Here is a 25,729-nt window from a genome sequence, read left to right on the forward strand (position 1 = left end):
TTTTGTTTGGATTCATACAGTCTCTCCTTCCCTCAAAGGACAAAGTAATCTGCTCTGTATGTCGTAACTAGATTTCTGGATATTGCGCTTCTTAAACAATTGAGCCTTGATGGTTTTAGTGTTCTTAGATTTAGGCTGCTGCAAACTTGAAGAAATAGGTAGCATAGTTCTAGTTCTAGTTTGCCTGGAAAGAAGTCTTTGAGCAGGTGAGCCAAGAATATCATTACTAGGTATGTTTCTGAGATAAAGCACATTCAAGAATACATTGGTGTTGTCACGCTTTGACTTTTCAAGTAATTGCTTTGCACTCTGTACTGCTTGGACTACTAGTGATAGGTAGAAAGTCCCATTCTTTTGCGAATTTCTGAAACAACAGGCTAGTGAATAGAGTACCATTGTCAGAAAAAAGTTTTTGTGGACTACGATGAACTGAGAAATGATGTTTTAACTTGGTATTCTGTTGTATTTCTAGGACATCTGGATAAAGGATCAGCCAGATAAAGCAATTTGCCTTAAGTCTAGACCAATTTGAAATTGCACTTTGGAAATTTGAGCATCAGTCTTTGTAATCTCAGTGGAGCAATAGCTCAACCATAAATATAGTCATGAAACTTGGAGCATGCAAGTACTGCAGCCAAAAGCTCTTTCTCAATCTGAGCATATTGCATCTCAGTTTGGGTTAGTGTTCTAGATGCATATGCTACTGGTCTGCCCTATTGAAGTATGACTGCACCTACACCAAATTTTGAAGCATCACAGGAAAGAGTAGCTGGTTTGTTCACATCATAATATCTTAATGTAGATGGGGTGGCAATTTTCTCCTTAAGGTCTTCAAAAGCCTTCTGATGTTGTTCAAATCATGACCATGCAACATTTTTGCATGTTTGCTCTCTTAAAGATGCTGTTAACTCACTGAAGTTTAGTATAAATTTGCCTAAATAGTCTACCATAATCAGAAAACGATGTAAACTTTGCACATTATCTGGTGCTGTCATGTCTAGAATAGCTGCTTGCTTGATTGGGTCTGGTCTCTAGCCTGTACTTGTAAACAAATGACATACATACGTAACTTCTGGAAGTCTGAGTTGCATTTCAGAGGACTGAGCTTTAAGTTGACTTCAAGTGCTCTGTCTAGAACTTTCTTGAGGTTTCTGTCATGCTGTGCTGCACCATTGCCTCCAACCAACAGATTGTCTACTATTATGGCACAAGGATAACCTGAAAAAAAATTGTTCCATTGCAGGCTGAAACACTTCACTTGCAGAATTTATTCCAAATGGCATCCTTTGACATCTATATCTCCCAAACAGAGAAATGAGGATTTGCGATTAAGCATCACTTGCCAAAATTAACTCTTTGCATTCAAAACAGAAAATACAGTGGCATTCGGTATTAGAGCTGCAATTTCTAAAACTGTGCATTGCATGATATGGTCTCTAATGCTTTGTTCAGATCTCTTGGGTCAATGCATATTCTGATTTCATCTGACCCTTTCTTGTGAGCGACTACCATGTTCAGCGCCCATTCATTAGGTTCTGTGACTGGACAAATCACATCTTGCTATACCATTTTATTCAACTGAGCTTTAACTTTGGTTTGCATAGCTATCAGAACTCTTCTTGCTGGTCCGACTACTGGAGTAACCCCTGGGTCTAACTTCATGTAATACACAACAGAAAGATTGCCCAATTTGTCATTGAAAACATCATCATACTCTGAGAAAATGGCTTCAGAGAAACTGGAACTCGGAACTGCACTCACATGATGAACTTCTATGGTAAAAGAAAGCAGATTTATTCTTATACTATCTGAGACCCAGTAAAGATTGCATTGGTCTTCGGACTAAATAGAATAACAATTTGTAACAATTCTCAACCAAATAGCATGAAAGTGTCATTGAGACTTCAGTTTAAATGTCTTCACCTCCATAAGCGACGTCTCGCACTACTGGTTACATTGAGTTGTTTGTTAGTTCTCACACTTGCAGATGTGTCTGCTGATATAACCTAACCCTTTGACCCAGTGTCTACTTTGAGCTCTGTGGATTTTCCATTCATCCAGATGGTACAAAATACTTCTTGTTGATAAGCTGACTGCATCAACTCTTTCACCAAGCACTGATGCACCATTTGCTTAGAAAGCTGGCTGCATTGGCTCTATTTGATCAACTTCTTTTTTGTGTGACCTTTCTTTACAACTGTTTGAGGCTTACTTGATTTAAAAAAACTTTTGGAAATGGTTCCAATTTTTGCAGTTGCAACATTGCTGTCTAAATGCTAACACTTCTCTCTTTTAGACTCATAATTCGTACCACAATTGCAACAGTTAACAATTAAGCTATGTTTGGGTTTTGCTGATTCATGTTTGTATTGCACTGAGCTGGTGCTGCAGCTCACATTTTTCCTGGAACTTTCTAGAAAACCTCGTGGCTTCTTTGGAAATCCTGCAGCTGCCATGTGCTTAGGCCTGTTCTTGTTTGCCACGTGTTGCATATTGTCTGCGTTTGCTCTGGAGCCATCTGAAACCATGCTGTTGTCACTCGCAAGCATACTTGTATGTCTTTCTGTCACCTCATGGATCTGACAAATCTCTCTTGTTTTGCTCCGTGTTAAATCACTGTCACAAAGTAAAATCTTTCTCACAGTAGCACTGTTAATACCACATACAGTGGATATAAAAAGTTTACACACCCCTGTTAAAATGTCAGGTTTTTGTGATATAAAAAATGAGACCACAATAAATCATTTCAAAACTTTTCCCACCTTTAATTTGACCTATAACCTCTACAGTTCAATTGAAAAATGAACAAATCTGTTGGGGGAGAAATATAAAAAATGTATAATAAGCTGGTTGCGTAAGTGTGCACACCCTTAAACTAATACTATGTTGAAGCACCTTTTGATTTAATTACAGCATTCAGTTTTCTTGGGTAGGAGTCCTATCAGCATGGGACATCTTGACTTGGCAATATTTGTCCACTCTTCCTTGCAAATGTGCTCCAAATCTATCAGATTGTGAGGGCATCTCTTGTGCACAGCCCTTTTCAGCTCGCCCCACAAATTTTCTGTTGGACTTAGGTTTGGGCTTTGGCTGGGCCATTCCAAAACTTTAATTTTCTTCTGGTGAAGCCATTCTTTTGTTGATTTGCATGTATGCTTGGGGTCATTGTCTTATTCAGCTTTCTAGCAGACGCCTAAAGCTTTTGGGCCAAAATTAACTGGTATTTGGAACTGTTCATAATTCCTTCCACCTTGACTAAAGCCCCAGTTCCAATTGAAGAAAAGCAATCAAAAGCATGATACTGCTACCACCATGCTTCACTGTGGGGATGTTGTTCTTTTGGTGATGTGAAGTGTTGTTTTTGCGCCAAACGCACCTTATGGAATTGTGGCCAAAAAGTTCGACCTCCTTGGTCTCATCACACCGTAACACATTTTCCCACATGCTTTTGGGAGACTTGATGTATTGTTTTGCTAATTTTAGCCTGACCTGGATGTTTTTCTGTGTAAGAAAAGGCGTCCGTCTTGCAACCCTACCCCATAGCCCAGACATATGGAGAATATAGGAGATTGTTGTCACATGTAGTACACAACCAGTACCTGCCAGAAATTCCTGCAGCTCGTTCAATGTTGCCGTAGGTCTCTTGGCAGCCTCCTTGTCCAGTTTTCGTCTCGTCCTTTCATCAGTTTTGGAGGGACGTCCAGTTCTTGGCAAAGTCACTGTTTGTTCCATATTTTCTCCACTTTTTGATGACTGTCTTCACTGTGTTCCATGGTGTATCCAATGCTGTGGAAATTTTTTTGTACCCTTCTCCTGACATTAAAGGGATCTCATTGTTGAAAGGTAAGCTCTCTGCAAACCACTGCTTTTGCTGTAGCAAGCAACTAAGTAAATGTCAGGAAAATCTTACTAGGACAGCCAAACTTTATTTATTTGGGGTTAATCAGAGAATCTCTAATTGATTACAAGTGTGTACACATGAAGACTGAATGTTGTAATTAAATCAAAAGGTGCTTCAACAAAGTATTAGTTTAAGGGTGTGCACGTTTATGCAACCAGCATATTGTACGTGTTTTATTTTTTTATATTTTTCTCCGTAACAGATTTGTTTTATCAACACTTATTTTGCTTTAAAAGTACTCTTTTTCTGCTTTAAACATACTTATTTTACTTTACAATTAATTGTTTCATCAAATACTTTAAAGTAGCATTTTCTTTAGTTAATGCACTTTTCATACTTTCCACTTGCCTTATAATTCGGTTTGCGTCCTTGTAATGCCACTGTATTGTCTTCCTTATCGAGTAGATAGTTTGTTTTATTTCTCATTGCCTTTGATTCTTTATGGTTATAGGTCACATTAAAGGTAGGAAAAGTTTTGAAATTGTTTATTGGAGTCTCATTTTTTTATGTCACAAAAGCCTGGCATTTTAACAGTGGTGTGTAAACTTTTTATATCCACTGTACAAGCCTTTATCAGCTCATCTTTTAGATTACCAAACTGACACATCTTAGTTCTGTTTCTCAAGTCAGTTATATAAGCTGCAAATGTTTCCCCCTGGTTTCTGATCTCTTGTGTAAAACAAATTCCTCTCTAACGTAATAGTCATCTGGGGTTGCACATTTCTCTGAATTTGCGCTTCCAACACTCAGGGTCTTCCCTTGATTCAGCTTGTACAACAACATGGGGGTCTGCACCTTCTCCTTCATATACTGCTGGTGCATACGCAAATGTACGCTCTCCTTTTATGGCCTCAGACCCTGCTAGGTTTAGCAAAATGAATGCCTTGGTGCATACATCTCTATCTGCATAAGCTGCTTGTATGAAAATATATTCTTGCTCAAATATTCTCCATTTCTGTGCAATATTCTGATCAAACACAAGTGGCAGAGGTTTTCAAAATCTGTCTGCCGTATTAACACATACCAGTGAAGGGATTTTGCGAATAAGCATGAATATATACACACACACACACACACACACACACACACACACACACACACACACACGCGCAAGTTTCCGGCATAAACAGAACTTGTCCATTGCCTTTGTGCTCTGAACTTTTACTTTCGTTGGGCTTATCGGAGTTATGCGAATAAACAAACTCTTGGTACTTTTGAATAACTGGATTTTGTGAAATGACTTCTCGGGCTTTTCGATACTTTACTGGATTTTGTGAAATAACTTCTCTGTTTTTTCGACGCTTTTGGAATTTTATCAGTAATGGCAGCAATGTTAAAATAATGCGCCATCACTTGCTAAAGTCAGCACTTTAAGAAACATTTGAGAACTTTATGGTGCGACTGAGTAACTCACGAGCACTGTAATACTCTTGTAATGTCGTCTCTTGCAAGAAAACATCTCTATCAGTGTAGGAAACATGTTCAGCAACTGCACAATGCGAATAAATCAAACATCTTTTGCCCAAAACTCAGTAACTTTTCAGAGTAATTGTACTTTGCGAATAACTGCATACAGCACACTGAAATGTTCCCAGAATGGTGGTACCTTGCTGGGCAACTGTTTACAGTACAGCACTCTGTAATGGCGATACTTTGCGAACAGACACACCCAGCACAAGAACTTTTTCTAAACAGCTATACTTTGACTGGTTTATACGAAATAGTTGCACTTTGCACACAATGAACTTTGAAATATATGCACAGTAATAAGCACACTCTGTAAGCACTTTTATACACTCTGAGATACTTTGAATAACTTGCACTCGGCTTGCTTTATTTTTGGATAATGTGCCCATTTTTATTTTTTTTTATTATAATTGTTTTGCTCGTTTAAGCCCATTTTATGCCTAATTTAGTTTGTTTGTGCTTGTTTTGCTCTAAACTTGTCCAAGTTTGCCTTAAACACACTGAGTATGTTTAAAGCAAAATAAATTTCTGCTTTAAACATACTTATTTTACTTTACAATTAATTGTTTCATCAAATACTTTAAAGTAGCATTTTCTTTAGTTAATGCACTTTTCATACTTTCTGCTTGCCTGATAATGCGGTTTGCGTCCTTGTAATGCCCCTGTATTGTCTTTGTTATTGAGTAGATAATTTGTTTTATTTCACATTGCCTTTGATTCTTTGTGGCTCTATTTGTGCTCTTCTTTTCTCTTGGTTTTACCTTCGCTGTCATCTTTACATCTCATAGCTCTGAATATTCTTTCTTCCATTCTGGTTCTGAGACCCTGCCGCTTTTGTGTAATGAATCGAATAAACAAGTCTTCATGGCTTCTGTTCAAGCAGCTTTATTGTATACAAACACAATACTATTGCTGACTATTGCCTGTAACTTAAGTTGCATGTATACAGTAAATGACTATGATCATACATGCTTACTCCCTAGCTGCTTCTACAAAATGGCATTAAGGTTGTGTACGTGTGCGGGTTATATACGTGTACGTACAACTTTGCATGCTTCTTAAAGATATACACACACACGCACTTTACACTCTGATCTACAGGAAGGTTGTCAGAGATGGTACAACTGACAAGGGGGACCAGACAGGGATGCTTTTTCTCTCCCGTCTTGTTTGCCTTGTGTTTAGAACCCTAGGCATAGGATGTCAGGATTTTTGAGCTAAAAGGTTACCAAAGACAAGATGTTTGCAGACAATGTCATAATATACACAGTATACCTGGAGAAGGCGGTACCAAGGATATTTGCGATTCTAGACGAGTATAAAAAGTTATAAAGTAAATGTGACTAAAATCAAGTCCATAGCAGTAAACTACTCCCCTACACATAACTTGGTTCAAAGTTATCCATATCTATGGGGGTCATAATGGAATGGGGTATCTGGGGATTTGGCTAATGAAGATCTCACAACAGGGATCTAAGGAAATGTGGGAGGAAGCAAAAGTAAAAATCATAAACGTGTTGAAGCAGTGGCAGTTAATGTTTATGGATTTGGACACTAAGATACAAGCAGTTAAAATATTAGTGGTCCCACTGATCATATATGTTGAGCAGACTTTCTTTTGTACCCCCTGTAGGGGAGTATGGCATGGTCTTAATAATGCAAATTCATTTGGGAAAAGAAAAAAAAAGGTAGTGTGAGAATACTATTGATAAGGGGATTAGCCCTGCCAGACTTGCTTGTATTGCCCAAAAATAACCTTGTAAGATGTCTTTATTCTGCTTTACTCATACCTCATCAGACCCGCTATTGACGATAATGTTTCTTATGGCATTTATTTGTCTATAAACTGATTTAATCTTGAGAGAGCTCTGAGATTCATAACTAGTTAGATTTTTAAAGCCACTGATATTTTTAATCAGGATAGACTGGCAGACTTTTCTGTTTATTCAGTCTAACCTTTTGAGTCATGAAAGATCTAACCATACCTATCCACCTCAGAACATCAAAAGTCTGTCCAAAGGTCCATGAAAAGTAGGTACAAATGGCCAAAAATCTAGACACTGGTTAACATAAAATTTGCTTACATAATTATGCAACTTCATCCATTCCAATGGAATTGTGGGATACCAGCATTCAAATGCCAATTGAAGAACAGACAAAATATTAAACCAGAATCTATTCATGAAAAGTTGAAAGCAGAAATGTACCATTTGCAGGCTATTCTGCATAATTACTGTCTTGTGTTGTCAAGGTCTTTGCTGCAGAGGGGTGATAATTACATTCCTCCATTCACTTGGCACAAAGCCCATCTCTAGGCTGCTTTTAAATCGTGATTCTAGTGGTCCTGAAAAGTTGTTTCATATTATTAATGCACCATAGGATATTATTGTGGTCCATGGTTACATTGCTTTTGACCTTGGAGAGTGCATCAAGGATCTGTTCCCTACTGGTAGTTGGGGTATTTCCTAAAGGTAGGGGGTGGTAAAATTGGAACTAAATTTGTCCATCAGTAGATTTTTAAGATCAGTATAGGAGGTTCCATTTACAATTATTAAATGTAATCCACCGCCTACAGATTGCCAGTTTTAGGAGAGAGAGCGAAGATTTGATTCAAAATCAGGGGCATTTGAGACGGTGTTCCTGGTTGTGTGGCGATAACTACTTTTTTGTAAATTGGATGATGACTGGTGGAATTACTTTGTATGTGCATGATATTTCTTCTTGGCCCTCTTTCATCTAGTTGTCAAGATCATGAGTGACCAGCTACCCATATCTGTCTTATTTTGTGAAGTACAGGTTGAGTGTTAAAATAACATCCTGTTTCTGCGTATAATATGTTACTGTTCATTCAAAAGCATATTATATTGACCTTAACATTTGTATGTTTGACATCAATATGTTTTCAATGTTTTATAAAATTCTAACTGAGCTTCCAAGGCTAATGATGCCAAGCAAGAACGTTATTTAACAATCTACCTAACCCTGATATTTCACTACTGTATGAAGCTGTTAAAATAAAGATTACTATTGTCTTGTTCCTTCAGGTATTTTAGAACACTTGAATTAGGTAAGCAAACTGAAGTTTGTTTTCTTGTTTGCTTACAACTTCCATTGTGGTTTACCTACTTGCATCAGCAGTTAGCAGGACGGTTCAGACCATTTGCGTTCTCTGGTATATTAATACCAAATAAGTTGCAATTTGGAAATTTGGGGCACTACTTGCTGATGAGGCTGTTCCCGTTTCTCTTTTAATTGTTTTCAGTTTGTTTTCTCCTAGATGTTGATGTTTGTATGTGTCTCTGCGTTGGGAGCTGTGGTCATACCTCTCAACCTCTTAGAGCAAGAAATCTGACAAAAAACATAAATAATGGGGGGGGGGCAAAAATAGGGGACACATTGCTCTTAAAAACTAGAATTCTTTGAAGGGTGGGAAGGCTGAGACTCCAGCATCTGTCATTAATATCTGACTTAAATTTTCAATAATTTGCTGTAAAAACGCTGTTTTATGAAAAATGCATGAAAAATGAGACAGAAATCTGGACATTCTGCAAAAATCTGTACAGGTGAGAGGTATGTTGATCGATCCACACTTCTGGGTCATGAGACAATGCATTACTGAGAAGCAGGAGCTCTTTTTTGCCCCAAGAAACTTCTATTTCATTATAACTGATGGTAACAGTGTCCCAGGTTAATGAAGGGATCAAAACGGACAGCTGTTAGTATTTCCACGAACAGCTTCCACTCAAATCTTTAGGTTACGTGGCTGAATATGGGGATGGGATGGGACGGCATTTATTCTGCCACAATGCCCTTTAAAGTATGTGACTGCTGAAATTCAAATATTAACATGCGTTATGTTTTTCCATCGTTGTTTATTTGTACATTTGTAATTAGAGTTAACAAATTAGAGTTAACATCATCAGTCTTTAGGGGAAATTCCTAAAAGTAAGATGTAATAAGAGCCTAACACCGTACACAGAAAGTCACTGACATGGCAGGAAAAAAAACCCTGAATCTCAGGGACATCATCCCTAACAAGCAGTACATGAGCTGTGAATGTGTTTTAATGGAGGTCTGTGGTCATGAAGTTACTGTTTGTGTTATCATGATGCTATCCGGTAAGAAGACCAGCAGTTAAGCAGATAGATTGGAATGACCCTACCCAAACATCTCAACCTTTTAGCATAAAGAAATCCGGGCAAAGTCAGAAATAATGGGGGTGGGGCAAAGGTCCAAAATCAAGGGCAGAGTTTAATTACTGGTGTTATAAACCTAGAACGTTGCTAGAAGAACAGAATTCATATTAGTGTGCATTTTCGGAAGGTACAAAGGTTGAAATTTGTGTCTGTCATTATTTTGAGACATTAATTCCCAATGATTTGCCAGACAACCACACACTTTATGAGGTCTCGACATATGAGACAAAAATCTGGACAGTCTGTGAAAATTTGAACAGTTGAGAGATATGCCCCTATGTAATGTAGTGTTCTTTGGGGATTGGGTTTGTACTATATACCCCTCACCACCTCAAGTTTTAATTTTTTTTTGAACAGTGTAATAGGCTTTCCATACTGAAAAAAAGTCAGTACGAGAAGGTGTTTTTGTGTTAGTTTTAAGGAGCACAACATGAGCAAAGTAACATTTAAAGTCACAGTTACAGGTTAGAAAGCAACTACGTATCCTTATAACAGTATATCATTAGTGGACCAAACAGCATACAAGCTGGATGCACAGAAGTAGTTGAGTCTGTACCCAAATGCTTTGTAATGGGTTATCTCTGAACATTTCTTTAAATTGCAGTACTGTGAAGAGATTAATGTGTATCCGTCCATTTAAGTGTACTGCATTTTGCTGTAGCTCCTTTACCATTCACTAACGCCAAAGCCTTTTCTATGGTTTATGATAATTAGCGAGCATGGATCTGCAGAGAGGTTAATCTTCTTTATCTGTTGTATTGGGGCTAGAATTGGGACCGTGTTATCTTAGAGTCAAAACACAAGATTCTGAATACTTGTACAACTTCAGAGTGGTCTTTTCTTCTCTTCTTTAATTGTTCTCCAGTGCCAGTACTTTCAGGAACACCTATGCCCTTGCTGGGATGGAACATAACAAAAAACAGTCTGGTAAAAAAATACATAAATAAAATAAGTGTGCGTGCTGTGCACACTGCGAGTGTGACAACAGTTCCAATAGTCCTCCTCTTCTCTTTGGCTGGGTGCCTGGCTCCAATTGCGACTGTATTGTAACTGTTTTTTGTTAACTTTCCCTTCCCCCCCCAAACAAAATCAGAATTTAAAGGGGACACTCTGGAATTCGTGGCACACTGTTATTTCAACCCATAAAACTGTTGATACTGAGGAATTCAGTACGATTCAGAGGTATGAATCCAACCATATTTGATCTCCTATTCCGTCCCATAACAAATGGTACCTCAGATACCTGGTTAAAGGAACTAAACCGTCAGCCTATTAAACATGTCCCATTTTGTGTTTTGTCTTTTGTCTTTTTCCTGGTAAGGGGTCGCCACAGCGGAACACCTGTCCGCTAATGATTGGCAGTAGATTTTTACGAAACGCCGAGGTGCCAGCTAGACACCCAACCTTCAACAAAGACTCTCCCATTTATGCACGCATGTCTTTTGAATGCTACCCAACCGCGGGGAGGACATGCAGACTCCACACAGAAGGCACTCACAAGCCAAGCCAAGAATCGAATGGGAGAACCTCTGACCCATTTTGTGTGATGGATTCAAATCCCAGTGTATCCTTCACCTCTGGAACAAACATGTACTGCAGAGCAGCATCCATGCCATCTTCAAGGTAAACCTAGATAATTGGTTGGGCAGCTTTAAGTTCACCTCTGTTCTCTTCTGTCTTGGCTTTCTTTTAGTTTGGAGAGGTTGGAGGAAACTTTTGAATGTTTGTGTGTCTTTTTTTTTTTTTTTTTTTTCTAGCCTTGAAATGGTCTGCCAACCTGATTGTCTGGTACTTTATGAATTACTTCTCTGTTTACCCCAGGTGATGCATATACAGCTAAATGGAAAACCTGAATAAGGTGGGAAATGTCCAGGAAGAGGACTTGGTCAAATTCTGGGATCCAATGGAGAGTGTAGCTAGGACACAGATGGGCTGGGTATCTAAAAGTATGCTAACTCAAATCTTGAAGAACATGGGGATACATGAATGAGTGGACAATGCAAATATTACTTTTTGAAGTGAAAATGGGAAATGGAAGGGAGCAGGAAGAAGAGAGGGTGGAAAGGCTATAGTTGGAAAGAAGTAGAACCTTTCTAGATACCGAAAGCAAGTAAGAACAGAAGGAGGCTAGAAAGAATGGGGAGAAGTTTGACAAAAATTTAATTTACTTTTAGGGGAACAACTTCTGTATTAAGGGTTTATATCTGTGAAAAGAAGAAGGAAAAGGCAGCCAAACAGCAAAACAATACTCCAAAGTATGGTTCAAAGTTTAGTTTATGCAAGAAAAATCATAACAAAATAGAGAAGGTAGTATCGAGGGGGATTTGCAAGCCTTCGAGAAATAAATCAGGAGAAAGCACTGAGGTCTAAAACTGCATGGTCAAATAGGCTGCAAAAGAATTGTACAGAAGAACAATGGAAAGAAATATACCTGGATTCCAGAATAGCAATTAAATTGAGAAATGTTTGCATATTTGGGTAGAAATGTCTGCAGAAATAGTTCTGTACACTAGCAACGCTGCAACAATGTTTTCACAGGCAGATAAGAGATGCTGGAGATGTAACAGGCAAGAGATAAGGAAGTGGGAACATATATATTTTTGTGTGAGAATTTGCAGGTATACTGGGGTGGAATTCAAAGCCTAATGTAGACTGTCCTAGGCGAGGGGGAAAATATTTATATGGGAAGTTATTTGAGTTGGATGAGTAGCAATAAGCCAAGGCATAAAAAATATAAATCTCCGTAGTACTGACAGTAGCCATAAAGGTCATTACCACAAGATGGAAGATGAAAGAGAAGTCACCAGTTGAGCTGAAAAGTGTCGTACAGGAAATTAAAATGAAATGAAGTTGCGACGCCAGTGCAGTAATCCATTTAGTGAATAAATGGGCACTCTGCTAGCAGGACTTGGAAGGTTAGCAAATGAGTTAAGGAAAAAGTGGATAGGGATGTGTATGAAGAAACGTCCGTTTCCATACATATTCATCATAAGGCAACGAATATCAGTTTTGTATTGACTCAATTGCATATAGCGTACATAGTTCAGAACATTTGGACTTTGTATAAAAAAGGGAGGAAAGATGGCCAGAAAACAAGGGTGGATGTCAAGAGCACTGGAAAAGGTATATAAGGGAGCAAGTATTAACTGAATAAAAAACAGGACAAATGATTGACAAGGGTAAAATAATGCCCAGGAAAGCATTGAATGGAAATGAGCAGGTCTTAGGCTGCAAATGCTCATGCATAACTGTGAGATTCATAAGTCACCACGACCTGGCCTCGGATTTCTCAAAAGAATAAGTTTTATATAAAGATTGATTGTATTGTAATTAGTTGTTAGCCGTTTCTTGAAATGTTTAAGAAGAGAAGTAGAAAAAGAATCCAAAATAGAGGACGGCAGCTGTGGTTAGTATCATGCTTTGGTACTTGCGGCGAGTCTACTTTTAAAGCTTGAAGTTTCAAAACTTCAAATTCCTTATGGTGAAGAACACAATATCAAAGTTGTGAAACTTCAAACTATTTACATGAAGATTGCCGTACAGCATGAAACTGGAAATTTACCATTTTCCTCGCTATAGTGCGATCTCCGAGTTGGTATATTTAGTTAGCAGTGGATGTAGGAGATGCAGGGGTACTTGGCCCCTGCAAGAATGTAAAAAAAATGTTATTTTTTTCGAAGTTTCAAAACTTCGGTTTTGTGGTCTCGACCATCAGAAATTTAAAATTTTGAAACTTCGAGCTTTAAAAGTTGACCCCTCAAGACATGCTGCTGTCAGCAGTGTAAGCTATGGCTAGCTGATTTATGGATACAATATGTATGAATGCGGTAATAATACAAAATTTTTAATTTATCATCTAATGTACTGTGGAAAAGTGCACCATGCATGGGGGGGTGGCACAGTATGTGAATCGATGTTTTCTAATGCAGCAATAAAAAGTTGTTTGCTAAAAATGTTGTTGTGGAGGAGAGAGAGAGAGAGAATTCCAGTTAGTCACACTGATGCCTTTCCTTAAGGGATGGCCATTTGGTTGCTATGCAGTCCACCAGGTGCAGAACAAAGATTATAACCTTCATAGTAGCAGGGTTATTAGCCCTTGAACAAAACAGGACAAGAGCCATAGTTATGGGGGAATTTAGCCCTTGCGGGGGGGGGGGGCATAGTCATGGGGGAATTTAGCCCTTGGAAAAAAAAGGACGAGAGCCATAGTCATGGGGGAATTTAGCCCTTGGAAAAAAAAGGACGAGAGCCATAGTCATGGGGGAATTTACTCATTTATTTTGAACCAGGAAATGCTGGCATCCAGAGTAGACAGGAAAATTTAAATGACTGGAGCTGGATTTGAGCAAAAAGGAAGAGACCCTAAGAGGAATGGAACAGGAAATGTCATTGTGTTGGTTGCCTAGGACAACAGCACTGTATTTTGCACATCTGCATGTTGAGTGACAGTGTTTTGTAGAAATTGCTTTTTCTCAGTAGTCGCTTTTGCTGAAGTGTTATACTGTGGAACTCTCAAGTCTGTTAAGTCATTATATACTTTTTGTTTTGTTTAGACTGTGCTGTAATTACGTTTCTGTCACATGGTTACAGCCTCTGTTTCCTACGTATTCCTGTTCTGACCGTCTGGAGAAGGAGACTATCAAATGGGGTAGGTTAATTCAAGCACCAAAAGGGAAATTAGCTAGGCTTAAAATGACCCACAAGGGCAGCTGGCCTAGTACTTGTTTGTGAATGAATGAGTTTCATCTGCGTTTTTGTGGTGTGTTATTGGTAAGGTGGAATGTTTAGTGGCTTTGCATTAGTTGCTGTTACATAACTTGTGCGAGTTACACATCTGTGTTTGGTCTTATTTGAACCAGGAAGTTGTAACTGCTTTTGTCTTGTTCATCTTGGCATTCTTTGAATTTATCAGCTTTTAATTTATACTTCTCTTTAGTAAAAAAAAAAAAATCAGATTTTTTTTTTTTTATGTGTATAGAAGTTTGTGGATTTTGGCATCAACAACACATTCTGATGACTCTGTATAAATGTATTGTTCTGTCAGGATTACTTTCATATGAAGCCTTTTTGAATGATTTATGGACTGCAACATGTATGTGATGGGTTTCAGACTACAGTAGTGATGGCAGTTTTAGATTTGTGTTGCTGACAATTGTGTGCATCTGTAGTATGTTAATTCAGTGAATTTCAACTCAAGACTGTACTAGCTCTGAGCAGTACTTAAAGCTTTTCAGTGTTGTTGAAAATTGTTGCTGCAGACAGCCTTCATAGCTTTGAATTTGAGTGGGGACCCTTTCTGTATTTGGAAAAATAAATTCCGTCTGCTGGCATTGCAATATCCCATACTGGTTCAGGAAAGCACCAGTCATTGGATAAGATAGCTGATATTTACTGGTAATCATTCTGTTTAAAGTTTGTCAGTCATCTCTGTATGCATTTTGTAGAACTAACAAGACAAAATCATGTTGAGTTTTAACTTTGTCTTGGCTTGAACATCAGTGGTGAAAAGGCTTTCTGGCACCTTCTTTGAAACTTTTGTTGAGCTGCAGGGGAAAAAGCAGCTTTGAGTTTCTTTGAAACTGTAATGTGCTTAGAATAAGCAACTCTTGGGTGAGGAAGAAGTAGTTGACTGACTGTGTTTTATGTTTTTATTAATTTTCATGTGCTGAGAGTGAATACAAGTTCAGGTGTGTTCACTTACCTGATGGCCAAACAACATTTATAACTGCTTTTTAGCTCGTAGTTGACTGCATCTTTATTTACATTGCTGTTTCCTGCTATCCTTAAGCTTACGAATTTAACACTGTGCACATTAACATTGTTTTAAACATGAAACGTATTCATCTCATACCTCTCTTCTTCTTCTTTCGGCTTTTCCCGGTTAGGGGTCGCCACAGCGGATCACCTGTCTGCTCATGATTGGCACTGGAGATGTCCTTCAAGGATGCATCTGCAGTCATAACATATGGGTTGTCCTGCCTCAGGCAGCCCTTCGGTCGGCCAGATTCCAAAGTCTGGGTCTGGCCTCGGCTGATGTCGCACTTTCCCCAACATCAGAGCGTCAGGGGTATAAAAGCATCAGCCGACGCCATTTTCCTCAGTCTTTCTTGCCGCGCGGTGCCCGAAGCAGAAGCAGTTCGCAAGTGCCGGTCGGTCAGCTCCTGTGATTCAGCTACCGAAGACTTCGAAAAAGCTAAGTACCCCGTTGGGGACTCTTTCTTGCCTCAGCCGATGTCAGATAAAGTAAATAATTGTTTAACTTGTGGGAAACAAATACCTCATAAGGATTTCCACTCTTACTGCCTCCCTTGCTTAGGCCCAGACCACGACGTCTCGGCCTGTTCAGCCTGTGATTCCTTCAACCGAAGAACTCTTAGACGTCGGTCGGAGTTTGCAGAGGAATTCTTTGGGGCTAATTTTGCATATAAGATGCCGTTGGAGACTCCAACATCGCATTTGGTGAAAAAATGGAAGGACAAGGACCGACACTCGCGGCCTGCGGTTTCGGTTGAAACCATGGTTAGGCCTACCGCCAGTGTCTTGGTTTCGGCCGAAACCGAGTCCTCGGTACTTCCTTTAACCAAATCCACTCAACCAACCACCGCGGCCCTGGAGGCCCCGGCTGAGTCAGCTACTGAGCTACCTACTGAAACCACTGTCCAGGAAATGTCCGACACCATTCCTTTGGACAAGTCTACTCCTGCACGTGGTGCAGCCAGATCCCCTGCATCCATGTCCATTAAGGCTTTTTCCAGGGCTAAAGCTGCTAAACTTGCTAAAGCTTTGCCTCCCAAGACTACCTCTCAGAGGCCTTCTTCTAGTTCTCAGATCCTCAGCCTTGCAGAGGATCTTATCTCTTTAATTAGAGGTTCTCAGCCTCACCCGGACAGGGGCTCTCAACCACCACCAGACAAAAGGCCCAGGACTGAGCCCTCTGACCTACACTCCTCAGATGAGTCTACGGATGGATCTGTGTTGTCAGATCACCAGGAGGAGGCTTATTCGGCCTACGAGGATTCTGATGCTGAAGAATCTATCCCTTCGGCCTCCCCTCCTGAAGAGTTTTCCTTTGGTGAGACACTACACTCTATGAGAGAACATTTTCAGTGGCAGGGTCAGGAATTTTCTGATTCTAGAAAGAGATTAAGGACCTTTTTACATTTACCTCAGCATAGGCCCTTAGCTATACCTCCTGTTTTGAATGTTATTGATGATGTGTACAATGATGTTAGTACAGCCCCTGATTCTCTCCCTCCGGCTCCTGCCAAACCTGATAGATACTACAGGGTCCCGGATTCTCATCTACATCTGTACAAGGCCCATTCTGCAGACCCAGATACTATTTCTCAGGGCCCAAAAGGGGTTGCAGCTGCCACTGCCAAAAATCCTCTACCTTCTGAAAGGGAGTCTAGAGCTTTAGAGAGATGGGGAAAGAAGGTATATACTTCTGCAACTCTTTCCATGAGGGCATTAAATTGTCAATTTCATATGATACAGTGCCAAGAGTATTTGTTAGATGAATTGCATAAGAAGCTTTCCTCTTCTGAACCCCTTGACCGTAAATCCCTTCAGGATCTGGTACATAACTCACAGCAGGTTAGTAATCATTTTTTGCAGTGTGGTTATGATGCACTGGAAGCTTCATGTAGGTCAGCTATGACTGGGGCAGTTATTCGTAGGCATGCCTGGTTGAAGGAACAATCTTTACCAGACCATGTTAAAGCTAAACTCCTGGATGCTCCAATGGAAAAACAAAAATTATTTGGTTCCTCGGCTCAGGAGGTCTTAAAGAAGTTTGAAGAAAAGGCAAAATCTGTGCAAACAGTTAAGGACTTTCTGCAAGTACAACCACCGATTTTCAGCAGAAACTGGCCTACTAAGAATTGGTCCTTTCCAGACTCGGACAGACCCCAGAGAGGCAGGAACAGGCGTCCCAGAGGTAGAGGGCAAGCTAGAGGCTCCTACAGAGGCCGTCAGTGGCAGCCTACCAACCAGAGAGGTAGTGCAGGAACAGCAACAACAACTACTACACCTGGACAGACTCAATGACTTTCCTTTGATTCCGCTGACCAGGGCTCAATTGGAAGCACCATTGGGCGGAAAGCTTTCTTTATTCTCAAAAAACTGGCATTACATTACAAGGGACACATGGACACTGCAAATAATAGACAAAGGATACAGGTTCCACTTCCACACTTTGCCAAGAAGAAACGGAATGCCAAACCTGCCACCAAATCAGAGGGCAGAGGCTTTAAAGCAGATCAACAACTTAATACAAATGAAAGCCATAGAAAAGGTACCTCTTTCAGAACAAGGCCAAGGATTTTACTCCAGATTATTCCTTGTTCCAAGAAAAGAAAATCAATGGAGGCCTATTCTCGACCTGTCCGCACTGAATACTTACCTCATTGTGCCAAAATTCAAGATGCTGACCCTACAGAACTTCTTCCCATGCTGGGCAAGGTGTCTTGGCTGGTGACTCTAGATCTCAAGGAGGCATACCTGCATGTCCCTATTCGGCAAAGTTGCAGAAGACACCTCAGATTTCTTGTATGATCAGAGCATTATCAATTCTCAGCATTGCCCTTTGGCTTATCTACTGCGCCCAGAGTATTCACGAAATGCCTGGCATCAGTAATTGCACACTGCAGACTTCAGGGGATTCAAATATACCCATATCTGGATGACTGCCTTATACAAGCGAACAACAAGAAAAATTTGATAAAGGACTTGGACTATGCCATCCACCTATTACAGGCCTTGGGATACACAGTCAACATCCAAAAATCAAGACTTGTTCCATCCCAAAGGATAACCTTTTTGGGTGCAGATCTAGACACAACCACCCAAATGGCTTTTCTCACAGAAGAAAAACAAAAACAACTTCCGGAGTACTTCATGAATCTGACAAGACAAACTCAGCTAACTGCAAGGAAAATCCTGCAGGCCCTGGGTTACATGGCATCCTGCATAATTCTGATTCCACAAGCCAGGCTGCATATGAGAAAATTACAATGGTACTTAAGGAGTGTATGGTCTCAACACAGTCACAGTTTGGAAACTTTGATACCAATCATTCCTTGCCTTCAAAAGGAATTCCTGCGGTGGGCTCAAGCCTGCCAGTCCAACAGAGGGTTGCCTTTCAACAAACCAAAAACAAAACAAACCATCACCACGGACGCTTCAGACCGAGGATGGGGAGCACACATGGAGGGCAAATGTATCCAAGGCCTATGGTCTCAAGGACAGCTGCGCATGCACATAAACCAAAAGGAAATGCTGGCAGTGATGCACGCTATCGAGGCCTTCAAACCTTTCCTCCATCAAGGCCACCTGTTAATAAGGACAGACAACATCACAGTCATGTGGTACATAAACAAGCAAGGAGGCACGCATTCCTACCCTCTATGCAGGCTGGCCATGAATCTATGGGAACTATGCTTGAAACTCAATATCCAACTACAGTCCCAGTTCGTGCCAGGGAAAGAAAATGCACTGGCAGACAGCTTAAGCAGAACTACCATGGATGCACACGAATGGATGCTGCACCCAGACATCTTTCTACTTATAACACAAGCATGGGGAAAGACGGAGATAGATCTGTTCGCCTCGCCCCACAGTCAACTGAAGGCATTCTGCTCAAGGACATACCACCCACAAGCTTGGAGGGTGGACTCTCTCTCTTTCAGCTGGAAAGCTCTAAAAGTCTATGCTTTCCCACCTCTCCCATTAATGTCCAAGGTTTTACTGAAGATCAGGGCAGAACAGCCAAGAGTGATTCTGATAGCTCCAGACTGGCCAAGGCAGCACTGGTACCCACTATTGAGGAGCATGTCACAGACAAAACCGTGGCCGCTCCCTCTATGGCCACTCATTCTGATGCAGAAGAATTTCAAGATCATGCATCCCAACTTGAAAACATTGCAGCTAACTGCCTGGAAAATTCCATAAACCCCCCTCAAAATAACCTATCACAGAGAGTAAAGGACATTATTATGGAAGCTCGCCGGCCTTCCACAAGGAAGACATACTCAGCAAAATGGAAAAGATTTCTCATTTGGAACACAACAAAAGGCTTAGATGTGACAGTGGCGAGCATGGCACATATTCTGGAATACTTAGCAGAATTGTTCCACAATGGCCTGTCCTATTCTTCCATTAAGATTCATGCCTCAGCAATTTCAGCAGAATACAATGTTGATCCACCTATCTTCTCACATCCTCTCCTCAGGCAATTTCTGAGAGGAATAAAAAAATCAATCCTCCAAGGAAACCCCCTTTACTTGGGATCTCAACTTTGTGCTGGAGGAACTAACACTTCCTCCCTTTGAACCAGCAGCATCGGCGGATCTACAGTTTCTGTCTTGGAAAACTGCATTCCTTCTGGCCATAACTTCAGCAAGAAGAGTATCTGAGTTACAAGCTTTAATGGCAGTACAGCCATTTCTTATCTTCCATCAGGACAGAGTTTCACCGAGAACCAATCCTACTTTTATGCCAAAGGTGGTATCTAGGGTATCCTTGAACCAAGCTATTCACTTGCCTACATTCTTCCCAAATCCACAAAATAAAGGGGAAAAACTTCTACACACTCTGGATATACACAGACAACTACGCTACTACTTGGACAGAACTAAAAGTTACAGAAAGACTGACCAACTCCTTGTAGCATATGCTGCTGGGGTACAAGGAAAAGCAATTTCCAAACAGACAGTTTCAAAGTGGATAGGAAATTGCATTCGATTTTGTTACTCCTTTCATGGAAAGACGGTTCCTGCAAACATTAGGCCTCATTCCACGAGGGCCACAGCCACCACTACAGCCTTCCTAAGAGGGGTGGCTACCAAGGACATTTTAGAAGCTGCTACATGGAGCTCCGTGCATACATTTGCCAAACATTACAATTTACCTTTATACTCCAGATCCAGAGCAGGTTTTGCTACAGCAGTCCTGCAGGGTATCCTAACTACACCATCCTTTTCTTAGTACCTCCTCCCCCAGATTGGCTATGGTATTCTACCCATATGTTATGACTGCAGATGCATCCTTGAAGGACATAGTACAGTTTTGTACCTACCATAAATGTAGATGTCCGATAGGTATGCATCTGCAGTCAGGTTTACCCTCCCTCCTTCCCCTCTGTGGTATTCCTAGGGTGCTTACCCCTCCATTAGCTAGCTGGGGGATCTATTATGGTGTATTTGTTTGTAGATATATGTATATATTTTGGAAAATGTTTGAAATTTATTGCATTCCTTCAAATTTGGCCTTCCTAGAGGGCACCTGGCATCTGGGGCAAGAAACACTGAGGAAAATGGCGTCGGCTGATGCTTTTATACCCCAGACACTCTGACGTCGGGGAAAGTGCGACATCAGCCGAGGCCAGACCCAGACTTTGGAATCCGGCCGACCGAAGGGCTGCCTGAGGCAGGACAACCCATATGTTATGACTGCAGATGCATACCTATCGGACATCTACATTTATGGTAGGTACAAAACTGTACTTTTTACAGTGTCGAGTTGCCAGCCCAGCGCCCAACCTTCCACAGAAGGCACACACACACGCACTCATGCCTAGGGCCAATTTAGAGTGTCCAGTCCACCTGCAGCATGTCTTTGGAATGTGGGAGGAAACCGGAGCACCCGGAGGAAACCCACACGACCACAAGGAGGACATGCAGACTCCGCACAGAAGGCACCCCAGCCGAGGGTCGAACCAGAGAACCTCTTGCTGTGAGGTGACAATGCTAACCACTGCACCACCGTGGCCGCCCTCATCTCATACCTCTCAACTTTCCATATTTTTGCAGAATGTCCAGATTTTTGCCCCATATTTTTGGTATGATATTAATAAAATGTATGGTTTTCTGTCGCATCAATGAGGATGAAATTCTCTAAATAATGACATTCAAGTTTCAGAGTTCCTGTCCTTCAGATAATGCATATTACAGAATCTATTATTCTAACAACTTTCTAAGTTTTATAAGAGCAATATTTTAAGCCTGTCACTTTTTGGGGGCCTTTGCCCCCCCGCCCCCAGTAATTTAGGCTTTGACCAGGTTTATTGTGCTAAGAGATTGCAAGGTATGATTCAACTGTTAGACAATGCAAACATAAGCATACTTAAAGTAATTGAGCAATTCTAAGCACTGTGAGTATTTAAAAGAACTGTCTTTTTCACAAGAATTTGATAATTTGACAGTTTTCTTGAAATTGGTGGGAGGGCATATTTTTTATTTCTCAGTGCCAAATTCCTGTTTTGCTTTGAGACTAAACATTCTTCATGAAGAGAAATGCCCGTTGGTATTTGCTAAGAGGAATCTGTCTTCACTAACCTTTGGGTCTTGGGCAGTCCATTTATGCTTAGCTTAACAGATAAAACTTTTTCCAGGTTACTCTTGCACTATCCATCTGTGGTACCTTTATGTATCTGCCCCTTTCTAGTTTCTTTCCTCTTCTGAATGTGTGCATTTGGATTCCAAATGGCTCAGGCTACTTTTTTCTATTAAAAAATGAAGTTTATACCTTGCTGTCACACATATAGGTCAGCAACTTTATTTACCATGTTATTTGGTTTATTTTCAGTATTTGATTTTTTCCCTTAGTTTATCCCCTACTCTAAGCTGTTAAGGGGGGTATAAACCTGAAATTGTACTGGGACTTATTTTCTGTTTAGTGATTTGCATCTGGACTGTGATCCTTTTTTTGTATCATGCCTAGTTCTTCTGGCAAGTGTGACTACAGCAGACAGATTCTTCACACTTAACAGTCGCAATTGTATTTTTGCTTGGGTCCACATCATTAGTCTGAGTCCTATGATATTTGTGTAAAATTTTGACTACCCTTTACATTACTAAAAAAACTCTTTTCTAACAGTATTACTATGCAGGCAATGCCTGTTTAATTTTTTTTTTGCAGCTGGGATTTATTGACAGTTGGAGAGAAGTGGTCAAATGTTTTGTGATTCTCTCATTTTATATGTGATACATTTACGTCATTGCTCATTTTTCTGCACATCATTTGAGTATTAACCATTTGTATTTTTTGACCAGTGATGAAACAGTCATATTTGGTATGCCTTTGTAGTTAGCACATGAAGATCAGTGAGGACAGAGGAAGTGCCGCTATGCTTCATTTATTTGGCAGTGGAGTTTTACAGTGTCGAGTTGCCAGCTCCGGCGCCCAACCTTCCACAGAACCTTTTTCACCCATAACAAAGACTCACTGTAAAGCACTCGCAGAATTAAGTGCAGAAACGCCTTCCTACGTTACATTGGTAGTAAGGGTGATGTAAAACAGGAAAGGCATGGTATGACACTAATAGCAGCTGGAAGGATTGCAGTTCAAAATACATGTGAGGAATTGTTTCTCTAAGAAGGTGAAGTGACTTTGGACACATTTGCAAAAGCAGTGGTACACTGTAGGTTAGCAGCTGGATTTGAGAATGCTTGGTGAAGATGGATGGAAGCAAGAGAAATGGGCGGGGAAGAAACTTCTACATAATGGGTTATAAATGGTCTCTACAGATTTGGGAAACAATAGGCTTTCTTTTTTGGCTTAATGTGTTTCTAAATTTGTTATCTGTTTTGGTGTGTTCATTGGTTACTTAGCATCTTACTGTGATGTAAAATTGCTGAGTAATCATCAGTTTGTTTGTTTGTGTCTTTCGGCTTTTCCCGGTTAGGGGTCGCCACAGCAGAACTCCGGTCCGCTAATGATTGGAAGTAGATTTTTTACGTGCCGAGTTTGCCAGCCCTGACGCACAACCTTCAACGAAGGTATGCCCATTCACGCATGTTTCCACACAGAAGACGCTCTAGCTGAGAATCGAACGGCACAACGTCTTGCTGTGAGGCGACAATGCTACCACAGCACCACCACCGCAGTTGAATGTGAATATTACTTTTATAGGAGGAAGACTTGAGTGCACTGATCATGTCTAATGCTGCCTCCAAGAATGAAAGTGAAGACAGACTTACAAGCATGTAAAAAAACAATGACTTGCCTTTGAAATGCAGTCTGAGTTAACCAGTATTCTACCAAAGTTAAATTACACTTGTGCATCATTTTCTGGATTTCCTAAAAATGAAGATTTACTAAAGAGTTCTGTTTGATTTATTAATGCATTCTTAATACGTACAGTAAAATGCATGTCTTGATATATAATTTTAAGTGTATATGATACATATTGGTTCTGTTTATTTATTTATTTATTTATTTATTTATTTATTTATTTATTTTTACAGATGGAGCACTGATTTTGTTCTGCCATGTGTCAGAGCAGCCCTGGTCGATATTTTAAGTTGTGGGTGATTCGTGCTTGTTGCAGCCTGACTCCGAAGTCATGGATTTAATGTTAATGAGTTGGTGCTGCTTTAGGCTACCAACAGCAGTAGTTTATGGCTCACTATCTCTATTTATATCCATTCTGCATAATGTATTCCTGCTGTATTATGTGGACACTTTTGTTTCTGTTTACAAGATAGACAAAGTATCTTTCTGGATAGGAGAGGTAAGAACAGTTTTTTTTTTTTTTTTTTTTTTTCCCATGCTGCTATGTTTGTGTGCTCATGAGTGCTTATTTTCATACTGCTTTATGATTATTACAGCAGTGGTTGGGGTTACACAGTAATGTTTTCTCCTGTAATTTAAAACTGCACTTATAATAAAATGGAATGCAAACAAATATGCCGAAGTGCAAGCTGTTCAGCTGATCTGCTATCCTTGATACTATGACTGCATTACGGATTTTACAAGGGAGTATAATGTTATAGCTGTCTTGATAAATGTACTTGACTGGTGAAAGAGTCAAGAGTCAAAGAAAGCTCTATTGTCACAGCAGTGTAGCTGAACGAAATTGCAATGCTTCATTCTCAGTGCAGGAAACAGTTGATCATGCAGACAGAAAAAAATTAATTAAATATCACAGTAGAAATTTAACAAGTAGAAATGTGTAAGTAAAGTATGACAGCAGTGACCCACACCCATCCCAGACAAGGAAGACAAGGAACAATATGAAGGTAATGTTGTCAAAGTAAAATTGAAATAGTAGCAGCATATCGATGATTAGACTGAATTATTGCACAGTTTGTGTATTGCACTTTACAGTCCTTCAGTGTGTATGTGAGCTACCTTAGCATTGCACTTAGTTATTGCACATCCATAAAATAAGCCCCTTGATAGGCTCCTTATGTTACTGACGTCCTGGTTCGTTTTTCTCAAGAGTTCAACATTGTAATGGAGAGCGGGAAGAAACTGAAACTGTTTTTTAGTCTGGTGGGTTTTACAATGCAGGCTTCTGTATCTCCTGCCTGAGGACAGGCAAGTGTACAGACCTTTGGCAGGATGTGTTGGATATCTGGAAATCTTTTTGGCCCTGTCACTGTACCGACATTTGTGTAGATCTTCCAGAGGTGTAAGGGAGATGCAATTGATTCTTTCTGCCTACCTTATAACTCTCTTGAGAGCCTTCCGATCCTGATTGTTACAGCTCCCATACCAGACTGCAGTGCTATTGGTCAGAACACTTTCATAGGTGCCCCTATAAAATGTCTGAAGTATGGAGCTTGGTAATTTTGCCTTCCTAAGTTTCCTTAGAAAGTGCAAGTGTTGCTGAGCATTTTTGACTGACCCAGATAAGTTATCCATGATATGAGCACCCAAGAACTTTGTACTCTTGAACCTTTCCAATGTCATCCCTTTCATCACTAGAGGTTTGTGTGGTACGTAAGATCTAATGAAATCAACAGTCAACTCCTTTGTCTTGCTGACATTCAGTGCTAGATTGTTGCTGTCACAGCCGAGCAGTGTGTGAAAGGATGCTTCTGTATGCTTCAGCTTCCATCTGTTCTACAAAAGTGCTGAAACATACACTTTTATACTTGTAAATAGTCACACAAATAAACACGGTGTAGACAAGACTTCCCTCAGCCTCCATTTGTTTACTGTGTAACTCTGAGTAAGTGTAGGACAAATGGGGAAACTGGATTAGACTCTGTTGTGGTGACGTTGACCGCATGACTAGTAACTACCCATGAATGTGATATGCAGGTCTGATTTCCACTGATGTACTGTTTTAATTCATGATTTTGATGCAGTTCCTTTTTAGAGGTTTGAATTCTAGTTTTTGATGAGGTGCTGTTGCTTTGCTCACATTTAGATGTAA

General features: G+C 40.2%; 1 protein-coding gene across 1 annotated transcript in view; it reads left to right on the forward strand.

Moving 5' to 3' along the window:
* The window catches only part of MFSD13A (major facilitator superfamily domain containing 13A), a 682,644-nt gene that overhangs the window by 21,094 nt on the left and 635,821 nt on the right, over positions 1–25,729 (forward strand). The window contains exon 2 of the mRNA XM_044056543.1: positions 23,811–24,076. Within this exon, the coding sequence (XP_043912478.1) occupies positions 23,909–24,076 (168 nt within the window). The 5' untranslated portion in view covers positions 23,811–23,908. The remainder of the gene's footprint in view (positions 1–23,810; positions 24,077–25,729) is intronic.

The sequence above is a fragment of the Protopterus annectens genome, chromosome 14.part0 (assembly GCF_019279795.1).
Source record: "Protopterus annectens isolate FY-2018-M chromosome 14.part0, PAN1.0, whole genome shotgun sequence".
In the NCBI taxonomy this organism is placed as follows: domain Eukaryota; kingdom Metazoa; phylum Chordata; order Ceratodontiformes; family Protopteridae; genus Protopterus; species Protopterus annectens.